The sequence below is a fragment of the Babylonia areolata genome, chromosome 14 (genome assembly GCF_041734735.1).
Source record: "Babylonia areolata isolate BAREFJ2019XMU chromosome 14, ASM4173473v1, whole genome shotgun sequence".
In the NCBI taxonomy this organism is placed as follows: domain Eukaryota; kingdom Metazoa; phylum Mollusca; class Gastropoda; order Neogastropoda; family Buccinidae; genus Babylonia; species Babylonia areolata.
Window position 1 is genome coordinate 1,744,028 of NC_134889.1, and position 11,762 is coordinate 1,755,789.

At 41.4% G+C, this 11,762-nt stretch overlaps 1 protein-coding gene across 1 annotated transcript; it reads left to right on the forward strand.

The window, feature by feature from the left end:
- LOC143289442 (uncharacterized) lies at nt 1–8,086 on the forward strand. Its single transcript, XM_076598410.1, has 3 exons — nt 1–538; nt 5,077–5,330; nt 6,482–8,086. Exons 1-3 carry the CDS (start codon nt 117–119, stop codon nt 6,871–6,873), a joined length of 1,068 nt encoding a protein of 355 aa, XP_076454525.1. The 5' UTR covers nt 1–116; the 3' UTR covers nt 6,874–8,086.
- The last annotated feature ends 3,676 nt before the right edge of the window (nt 8,087–11,762 follow it).

The following is an 11,762-nucleotide window of genomic DNA, read 5'->3' on the forward strand; positions in this document are numbered from 1 at the left end:
AAGGCTCAGGGGGCACGCAACATTTCTATAAAACCTGTAAACCAAACTGTTGGTCCAACAGTCTGAGTCAAGACATCTGCTGAGAGTACATTTCACGTTTTTGTAGAAATTCTGCCATGGAGTGGACTGCTGTGTCCTGTGTTATGCTTGCCATCTTCCTCAGCACTGAAGCAGAGTCAGCGGTCAGTTCGCCACCAGAGGACAGATCCCTGTCTCCTGATCCCTCTGCCCTGTACGATGAACGAGTAACGAAACTGTTCAGCGACTTGAAAGAACTGCTCAAACAGGGAGATTCACACTTAAAGGAGCGGATAGAAGAGGGTTTGGAACATGTGAAGGAACAACGAAAGGAAGGGGATAGGAGACTGAAGGAAGAGCTGGATGAAGACGTGGAGTGGCTGAAGGAGAGACAGGACAAAAGACAACGTCAGACAGAGGACGAGCTGGCAGAAGGAGAGGCAAAGATGAACAAAGAGATGACGGAGCTGAAGGAGTCCGTGGAGAAACTTCGAGACAGTGTCAAGCAATGGACACAACCGTGAGTAGTATGTTATTACATCATGCATATGGACACAAGCAGGCAGATGCACACACACACACACACACACACACACACACACACACACACACACACACGGGTTCGCACACACACACACACACACACACACGGGTTCGCACACACAAGCACACACACTGGAGACTCGAAAGAAGAAGAAAAGCTGGGGTATTGTTTCATGATTCTGCACCAAAGAAAAGACATTGCATCGCTTGTGAATCTAGCACGGAAGATAATTTGCACTGCATTCAGAATGAACAGGGAATAGAAACAGCACAGACGGTCAGCCAGATTTATAGAGGTGAATTAGAACATTGCTTACAGAAAAATTCGGAGGAAAAAATCATGGTTTGCAAAATACGTTGGATGAGAAATAGCATGCAGAGAAATATCAGACAAGATAGACTGATAAAATGTCCTGACAAAAAGAAGGGGCGAATGGTTAGAAAAGAAATAACATCGCTTACGGAATACATAGAGAAAAGAAATAACATCGCTTACGGAATACATAGAGAAAAGAAATAACATTGCTTACGGAATACATAGAGAAAAGAAATAACATCGCTTACGGAATACATAGAGAAAAGAAATAACATCGTTGGCAAAGTTTACAGTTCAGTGTGTATGCATGTGCCTGAGTATGTTTGCGCGAGCATGTATGCGTGTCGAGTCAAAATGATCTTATTGAGGGTAAAAGAATAAGGTTGTACAGCTTTTTTTCATCCTGCCCTGGAAAAAAAAAAGAAGAAAAAAGGGAGGGCGAGAGGAAGAGTAAAACATGAAAAATCAAGCACGATAAGACCCACAAATTCTATGGGGAAAAACAATAATCGGACAAATAGCAAATGAACATATATACATGACACAATTACAACATACGAAAGCAGAATCCTTGCATCATTCACAAAAATAAAGTATTTTGAAAGAGAGACAGTGAGGATGAGAACGAGAGCGAGACTGAAGACAGACAGACAGAACTGATAAAGTACAAGTTCTGAAAGGAGGAAAAGAAGGTTGGAGTCAGAAGACAGAAAGTAACAGACGGATACACAATAGATGACAGGAATATCAGAGGCAAAGGGTAATCATGACAAAACATAAAAGGGATAATATTTTTTCCATCAAGTATTAAGAGCTTGTTTAAAAGTTTGCTTCAAATGACATGATTTTAAACAGGAAGGTAAGTTGTTCCATATCGTTCCACCGGAATATGTTAAACTGGATTAATATAAACTGTTTCGGAGTCGTGGAAAAGACAGTTTGTATGTCTATTTTCATTTATAATAGAATTCTGGACTTTTTTTGTTTGTTTTTTTTTTTTTTTTGGGGGTGGGGGGGGGGGGGGGGGGGGGGGGGGGCGTTCATTCTTGACACTGTGCATAAATATACTTTTGTTAAATAAGTCTACTTCTTAGCGGGAGGATGTCTAAAATTCTGTGATCAGTATCTGTCAAAGTATTAGGTTTTAATTTGATAAGTGTTCTGTAATATGATTAGACCATGACAGGTCATTGTCTATAATGATCCCTAATACTTTGTGTGATTATACTTCAGGTGTATGATGGTATAAAAGAGGAATACATTTTTTGTTGCTTCTGTCGTGTGGTCACACACATACATTTCATTTTGCCTGTGTTGCGGGATGTGTGGTTCAACTCGGTCCAATTGGTCAGACTGTTTACATTTTTCGGGAGATTTTTACAATTCTGTGGGATCTTTATTGTTTTGAGTGAAGTGAAGTGTCATCATCGAACATTTTGCACGTGTACTGTATAGTAATGGCAAGTCATTGATATTGACAGAAAATAAAGTGGTCCAAGCACTGGTCCTTGTGGTACACCAAATTTCAGTGGGAGTGAGTTAGACCTGCTGGAACTGATTTCAAGCAGCTGATGACGGTTGCTGAGGAAGGAGATAAAGAATTTAGTAATACGTGAGTTTTCTAACTAGAAGCCAGTGATTGACATCGAAGGCCTTAGCGAGGTCAACAAATAGAATACCAGTAAATACATTGTTCATATTTGAAAGGAATCTTTCAATAATTCAAGAGATGTGTGACGAGAGTGGTGTTCTCGAAAACTTGACTGATTTTCTTGAATCAAATTATACTTCTTGAGGTGAGAATAAAGGTTGGTTTGAACATGTCTTTCGAGTGGTTTGGACAAACAGACAGGATCGAGATAGGTCTGTAGTTAGAAGGATTAGTACGGTCGCCTGTTTTATGTTGGGGTATAACCTTAGCTTGCTTAAATTTTAGTGGGAAATAACTTTTATCAATACATAAATTATAGATATAGGTCAGAGTGTCTGATATAGTCTTGGCACCGAGTTTTAATATTTCGCCATCAAGTTCATCTAAGTCTCTTGTTCCAGATTGTTTTAAACGTAGTAAGCTATTAAATACTTCATTTATTGTCAGTGGTAGTATGTCAAAGCTGGCTGAAATATTCTTCGAATTACAAAATTGTTCGAGTAGCTTTGGTTCATTTTCATTTGTTTTATCATTTACGATTATATTATTGGCAATATCAGCAAAATGAAAGTTTAATTTATCAGGTGATATTTCATTTACTGGATTTTGAAAATTAGATTTCGGTTTGTTTTTAGTCAATGTATTGATAGCTTTCCAAACTGATTTCGAGTTGTTTTTAGTCAATGTACTGATAGCTTTCCAAACTGATTTCGAGTTGTTTTTAGTCAATGTATTGATAGCTTTCCAAACTGATTTCGAGTTGTTTTTAGTCAATGTATTGATAGCTTTCCAAACTGATTTCGAATTGTGGGGGGAAGCCACAAAGTCCTGAAAATATTTAATCATACTTTTTCGTTGCATGGAATTTACTTTGTTTCTTTGTTTTTCATATAGTTCTTTTTTCTTTGATTTGAGGTAGTAGTCTCTTAAATTCATTTCATTGTGTATTTCTTTTGTCAACCACGGAGGCTTAATTTTATGTTTCACCATTAAAAAAAAGAAAAGAAAAGAAAAAAGGAGCATGTTTGTCATATACAGAATTAAATGTGTTGATCCAATAGTCAACAGCATCATCAGGGTTTCTAATCTGATATACGTATTCTAAGCCAGAATAAAGCAAATTGTTGATGAATGTAATTTCATCGAAGTATGTAAATCTTCTGTAAAAAAAAAAAAATCATGTCCCGGTTTAGAAATTTTGACACCGTTCCTGTTCCAAGTCAAAGACGAATGGTCACTACAGCCAGTTTGTTCCAAGTCAAAGACGAATGGTCACTACAGCCAGTTTGTTCCAAGTCAAAGACGAATGGTCACTACAGCCAGTTTGTTCCAAGTCAAAGACGAATGGTCACTACAGCCAGTTTGTTCCAAGTCAAAGACGAATGGTCACTACAGCCAGTTTGTTCCAAGTCAAAGACGAATGGTCACTACAGCCAGTTTGAACAGAACATGCTTTCACTATGTTAGATTTTGTGTTGACGTAAATGTGGTCAATGGGGGTTTCAGTATATTCGGTAATACGAGTCGGGCAATCAGTTATTTGTTCCAGTCCGTACATAGCATCACATTTTGTACCAGTTATTGTCAAAACAATGTTAGTCTCCCAAAAGAAGAATTTATTCTGGGTTTCTGTACAAAGATCCTATCATAATTGATTTACAACGTTTGAAATTAATTTCTATCCAATTAGATTCATATAATTTTCAAGGTGAGTTAGTCTCTTAAGCGATAGTGAGCGGCTGACACAGTAATAAGAGAAGTCCAGTAGATCTTGGACCAGCAGTGACAAGTCGGATGGAATCATAGTTCGGCATGTATAGCCTGCATGAGAATCGGGAATTAAACCAGTCAATCTAGACTCTGCTGCACAGAATACGTGAAAGTTAGTTCCATTATTATGCAAAATGGTTGCAATATCATTTGTCTCATTCCTTAAGCTATTGATAATTAAATATCCTATGCGAAGCCCCTCTTGCGAGGGCCATGTGTTAAGGGTAAAAGGCAGTATATCGCATAAGGTATTAATCACATATGCAAAGTACGTGTGCTTTACACGCAACAATTATTTCCAACACAGAAACAAATTTTATCAAAACGCATGAAAATGCAAAATGCCCGCAAGTTCAAACAATGACTAACGCACGAGTACAATGGTATCCGATTAAAGAACAGCACAAGTTCAGCCAGCGGAAATGCTTTCAATCATGAACAAAACCGGTCTGGTTGTTATGATAAATAGTGGGAGGGAGAGGGGAGGGGGAGGTGACCACTGACGTTGCGATCAGAGGCGCTTGATGCTTGTTGTGACAGGCAGTGTTTTTCTCTGTGTGAGAGGGGAGGGTAATGTGACATTGGTTCTTGAAAAGGATAACGCAGCAGTGTGCGTTAATGTGTGTGTGTGTGTGTGTGTGTGTGTGTGTGTGTGCAGTAGTGCGTTCTCTACATGTGATAGTCTTGTCAACGACATATATAGCTGAAATGCGCTTTAACTGGAATCAAGCACGATGACAGACCCCAAAATGATGACTTGTACACTTTCACTTGACAGGGACAGTTTGATGACGAAAGACCTGAAGCAACAGCTGATGTCTGACTTCCGGTCAGAACTGGACAGCACTAACCAGCAGATGTCTGACTTCCGGTCACAACTGAACAGCACTAACCAGCAGATGTCCGACTTCCGGTCACAACTGAACAGCACTAACCAGCAGATGCCCGACTTCCGGTCAGAACTGGACAGCACGAAGCAACAGTTACACGTCGCGGTTGAAATGATTCGCTCCCTGAACGCCAGTCTTGTTGGTGAGTCGGTGCAGTAGAAGACTGGGACCCAAAGCAAAAGGGGGACCCTGGTTTAAACGAAAAATAAAATGCTGTCTCTGTGTCTCGCTTTGCCTCTCCCCCTTTCTCTACCTATACATCTGGCAGACGGTCCACATTACAACTGTGTGTGGGCAAGTGTTCCCCAATTTTTTTAAAACAAAATAATCAAACAAAAACAAAGATTTTTTCCAGGAAGATATTTAACAATTTGTGTACAAATAGCCAAATTGTTATATGATATATACCTCATTGTTTGTTACACCTAACACGACTTATCAATTCACTTAAGTAACACTTCATTAATCCAGTGTTGGATTTTTTTAATGTCTGTTTATACAAACAATTTAACATTAAACACCTAATCAGCATTGATGCTTTTTAAGGGGACATATTTTACCTGAAAATTTTAATGTCCATAACCTCCCATAAATCCGAAGCCATCAATTTTCACCTATTTGCTTGGGCTTGCAGTGTCTGGTGCATGCAGCTATGATCAGTGTCACTGTACTTTGTCAATATTCACGGTCATCATTCCACATTTTGTTGCTAAATTTACCAAACGTGTGTTTCAATAGCAAAACTCCCAACGATGCTTACTGAATGCATTAGGCTCTGAAAGTTATATACCACACAATCAGTTGAAGGTCATATACCATTCTATAAGTTGACAGCAGAGGGAAGAAGAATCGATGATTATTCATACTCTGGACACTTTTATAAAGTTTGATGCTGAACGTTTTTTTTTTGTTTTTTTTCTTCTTCAAAATGCTGTCATTCAACCGATGTTTACACTCTTAAGGCAGATGCCTTGTCTTCAGCCTAGAAATAGATTTTCCAATACTTTAGGCAACGCACTTGGCCGAGAGAGTGGGGATGTAGCTTGGGCATGGTACTTTCCACTTCAATCAAATTCTAGCCGGGATAGTCGGGGCAGCAGTTGCTTCCACAGCTGTTCTGCTGGTCAGTCGGACACGACTGACTGACTATCATACACATATACATGTAAGTGTTGCCTGCACAGTGTACAGCCTGCTATTGATATCTCCAAGTTGACAGTCATCATTCTGCCTGCCCCCACAGTTTTCAGCCTGCAGCCCTCGTTGTGTTGACCGTAGTTCCTTTGTTTCCAGCCAGACAAGCGGCGTTCCGAGCCGTGCTGAAGGATCCTCAAGTCACGGCCCACGCCCCCATCCCTTTCGGGCAGGACTTTGTCGCGGGGGAGGGAGACTACGACCCTGAGAGTGGAGTGTACACTGTGGCCATCCCCGGAGTGTACTCCCTGGGCTTCCAGCTGTTCCCCAAAGTCCTGACCAGCTTCATCATTGACCTGTACATCAATGGTTCCATTATGATTCGTTCCCGCTGTTACGGCAGCGAGGGCTACGAGACATCGTGCGGTGCCTCGTCTGTCTTCCGCTTGCAGAGAGGGGACAGGGTGTGGGTGCAGACGCAATATGGAGGGGAGTATTGGGCCGAGCATCACAGCTATTTTTTTGGTGCTCTCCTTTCTCCAGACCCCTGACGGGCTTGTTGACGGTTACAACATGCTGTTCTGAAACCAGATTTTTCTTTCTTCTTCTTTGTTTGTGAATATATGATATGATACATTTCCTGTCGTGAAACCTTAGTCAGGATACACGTGACACACAGAACAGAAAGATCAATAGTAATCAATATGTGTCGGTAAAACATTCAAACACTAACATTTCCTAACATCAGTTGGGCATAACTAACATCAACAGACCAGGATCACTACCTATGTTATCAGTATATTTTTATATCCCTGAAAGATTCTCTAATTTTGTTAGATTGGACACAATTATCAAAGAGATGAGTATCATCTGCCAGTTCTTTACAACTGCCACAGTGTATATACTCTGGAATATTTAAGTATCAACATATTTCATTTTTCAGGCCATGTGCAGTTATCCTGATTTTTTGGTTTTTGTTTTTATATTTGAAAGCTTGTCAGATAATATTCAAAAGATACCCTTCAGAATTGTAATACGCTACAATGGTATTGTTGAATTTAAGCTTTGATGGTTTATCTATTTTATCTTTCTGGTATATCATATATTCAGTTCATAACTTCTGTATGTCACAAACGTCAGTCTTTGTGTGATGAATGTAAATCTCTTTTTAACAAAATTAATGTGGTCCAGACTTAGGTTTACAAGTATCTTTTCAACCATGAAGTTTATTCTCTTGAGTGAAAATAATGTTAAACATTTTGTGATTGATATGGATAGTTATTGGAAGACTTGTTTTGACCATTTCGTTTGTAATGCCGTCCAATCCTGGTGATTTATTATTCTTTTTTATGCTTGCTCGCTTTCTTGATTTCTTTGTTTTATATTGTTAAGTTGATATTTGAAAGCAGACTCTCATCTGTTTGACTCTTTTTAAGTTTGTTTCTGTTTTTTTTTTTTTGCCTTTGTTTTTCTTCTGTATTCACCTCTTTGCCAATGAGCTTTTCCAGATGTGAAGTCCATATGGATGTATTCAACTGATATTTGCGTGTGGCATTCTCGCCTGCAGTTTGTAAACTTTTTAATGTTTTCCAGGCGGTGTTCGGATCTTTATAAAGGACGTCGCTGATTTTATTCGCAAGATCATTTGTGTACATTCTTTTCTTTCGTCTTAACAGTCTTTTATAGATCTTACGTTTGTGTGTGTGTGTGTGTGTGTGTGTGTGTGTGTGTGTGTGTATGTGTGTGTGTGTGTGTGTGTGTGTGTGTGTGTGTGTGTATGTGTGTGTGTGTGTGTGTGTGTGTGTGTGTGTGTGTGTGCATGCAGAGAGATGTCGCTGTTGCAGTAAATTCCAAAACGAAGGTGGCAGAATGGTTAAGAGCCTCATCTGCCAATACAGAGTCCGACCTGCCCCATGACAAAGGGACCATGGACAGCCTGCCCCATGACAAAGGGACCACGGACAACCTGCCCCATGACAAAGGGACCAACCTGCCCCATGACAAAGGGACCAACCTGCCCCATGACAAAGGGACCACGGACAACCTGCCCCATGACAAAGGGACCACGGACAACCTGCCCCATGACAAAGGGACCACGGACAACCTGCCCCATGACAAAGGGACCAACCTGCCCCATGACAAAGGGACCAACAGGACCAACCTGCCCCATGACAAAGGGACCAACAGGACCAACCTGCCCCATGACAAAGGGACCAACCTGCCCCATGACATAGGGACCAACCTGCCCCATGACAAAGGACAATACATTCAGTGTCAGCTGTGTGATAGCTACTCTGTAACCGTGTATGTAATGCTTGAGACATATGTCTCTTTTTTCAAAAATAATTTTAAATGACGACACACACACACACACACACACACACACACACACACACGCACACACACACACACAGATAGACAGATACACAGAGAGGGAGAGAGCAAGAGAGACTGGCACAGACACAGACAGAGATAGAGACACGTATATTATGAAGTGAGAGAGAGGATTGTAAGTAAAGGAGGGGACCCACAGACGGGGACGGGGAGGTGGGGGGTGCAGGGGGCGGAAGGGGGAGGTGTTTCCATGCTTGTCTACCGTGCATGCCCGCGCGCGCGTGCGTGTGTATGTATGCGTGTTAGTGTGTATATCTTAGTGTTTGTATGTGTGTTTGTGTGTGTGTGTGTGTGTGTGTGTGTGTGTGTGTTAGTGTGTATATGTTAGTGTTTGTGTGTGTGTGTGTGTGTGTGTGTGCGTGCGTGTTAGTGTGTATATGTTAGTGTTTGTATGTGTGTGTGTGTGTGTGTGTGTATGTTAAGTGTTTGTATGTGTGTGTTTGTGTGTGTGTGTGTGTTTGCATGCGTGCATGTGTGCGTGTGTATGTGTGTGCGTGTATGTGTATACGTGTAGTGACGGCCTGCAGGTAACACGTCCGCCTAGGAAGCGAGAGAATCAGAGCGCGCTGGTTCGAATCACGGCTCAGCCGCCGATATTTTCTCCCCCTCCACTAGACCTTGAGTGGTAGTCTGGACGCTAGTCATTCGGATGAGACGATAAACCGAGGTCCCGTGTGCAGCATGCACTTAGCGCATGTAAAAGAACCCACGACAACTAAAGGGCTGTTCCTGGCAAATTCTGTAGAAAAATCCACTCGGTAGGAAAAACAAATAAAAAACTGCAGGCAGGAAAAAAAAAACAAAAAAATGGGTGGCGCTGAAGTGTAGCGACGCGCTCTCCCTAGGGAGAGCAGCCCGAATTTCACACAGAGAAATCTGTTGTGACAGTGAAAAAGAAATACAAATACAAATGTGTGTACGCGCGTGCGTGCGCGCGTTTGTGTATGTCTGTATGCCGTGTATGTGTGTGTGTGTGTGTGTGTGTGTGTGCATGTGTATGAATGTGAGTGTGTGTGCTTGTGTGTGTTCGTGCTCGTGCGTGCATGTGTGTGTGTGTGTGTGTGTGTGTGTGTGCATGTGTGTGTGTGTGTGCGTGCGTGCGTGCGTGCGTGTATGTATGTATGTGTGTGCTGAAGAAGAAATGGGTTGAGTAAGACGTTGTTCCCAGCATTCAGAAAGACCTATGGACAAGAGTGCTATTCTCACATGGAAAGAAGTGGTCGTTTCGCACTGAACAGGAGTTCAGTCCCTTTCATAGATTTGTGAGACTTGGAGTGCCTGTTATGAACAAACATGAATACACGTATGCTCACAATCTTGTGTGCAGGATGAACTTATCATTTGGATTGCTAAGTGTTACATCGGCCTACCACTGAAACAAGAAATGGTAAAATTCTGCCTCAAAGTCGTGACATAACATCGTATTCTGATGTAAGAGATGTGTATTTCTCATCAACTTGGGGTGTTTGCCTTAACGTCGTGACATAGCATCGTATTCTGATGTAAGAGATGTGTATTTCTCATCAGCTTGGAGTGTTTGCCTTAACGTCGTGACATAGCATCGTATTCTGATGTAAGAGATGTGTATTTCTCATTAATTGAGTGATTGCCTTAACGTCGTGACATAGCATCGTATTCTGATGTAAGAGATGTGTATTTCTCATCAGCTTGGAGTGTTTGCCTTAACGTCGTGACATAGCATTGTATTCTGATGTAAGAGATGTGTATTTCTCATTAACTTGGAGTGTTTGCCTTAACGTCGTGACATAGCATCGTATTCTGATGTAAGAGATGTGTATTTCTCATCAACTTGGGAGTGTTTGCCTTAACGTCGTAACATAGCATCAACTTGGAGTGTTTGCCTTAACGTCGTAACATAGCATCAACTTGGGGTGTTTGGCTTAACGTCGTAACATAGCATCAGCTTGGAGTGTTTGCCTTAACGTCGTAACATAGCATCAACTTGGAGTGTTTGCCTTAACGTCGTAACATAGCATCAACTTGGAGTGTTTGCCTTAAAGCCTGAACCGGACTATAAATGGCGGGCGATTTGAAACAAGCCAGTTTCTCACCAGAGTCTGACACTTTGACGTCGGTGAAGGTTTATTCAAAATAAAAGCCTAATAAAGCTACGGTTTGGCTTCATTTATGGCAGAGAGCGAGATTTGCCTAGCAGCTTCCAATCTAGACCTGAATTGACTTTGGAAAGTACAAAATGTGTCAGCTACACGTAATACAAAATTTGAATGCAGAGAAAAGGGGCGCAACCGAAACCTTGCTCTCGGGAGTTAAGACTTTAACGTCGTGACATAGCATCAACTTGGAGTGTTTGCCTTAACGTTGTAACATAGCATCAACTTGGAGTGTTTGCCTTAACGTCGTGACATAGCATCAACTTGGGGTGTTTGCCTTAACGTCGTGACATAGCATCAACTTGGAGTGTTTGCCTTAACGTCGTAACATAGCATCAACTTGGGGTGTTTGCCTGATTCCATGCTGTCTTCTGTTTATGGACCGTACATTTAGTTTGACAGTGGCTGCAGGCCAATGTCTTTAAAAAGAATTGTTCTTATTCTCTCTCTCTCTCTCTCTCTAACTCGCTCGCTCGCTTTTTCTCTTTCTATCAATAAATAAATAAAAGTCCCGTAACTCTCTACAAAGGAGTATAGTATCTTGAAACCAAATTCTGAATTTATATATAAAAATTGTGAAATATTCTTCGTAAATCAGAGTCCAAGCGTTTACTGAAAACTTTTATGCACACACAACACAACACAACACACACACACACACACACACACTTTGACTCCCCCACTTCCTCACCGTACCCCCCCCCCCCCAGGCTGAAACTCCCCCTGATCCCTAAAGAGACTAGGCAGATCCCTACAATCCCTACAATCCCTACAATCCCTACAATCCCTATAATCCCTATAATCCCTGTCCGAATGAAAAGCAAACAGCTCCAGACCCCCACCAGCGAAGTGAAACCACTTTGGGCCAGACACCACAGCCACACACAACCCCAAAAGCCATGGACTCACAACTG

Excerpts from the sequence above, each read along its gene's own strand:
- LOC143289442 (XM_076598410.1), top strand. The coding sequence starts at position 117 with ATGGAGTGGACTGCTGTGTCCTGTGTTATGCTTGCCATCTTCCTCAGC. Across the intron at positions 539-5,076 it reads GTCAAGCAATGGACACAACC|GGACAGTTTGATGACGAAAG; the intron begins GTGAGTAGTATG and ends TTCACTTGACAG. Across the intron at positions 5,331-6,481 it reads CCTGAACGCCAGTCTTGTTG|CCAGACAAGCGGCGTTCCGA; the intron begins GTGAGTCGGTGC and ends CTTTGTTTCCAG.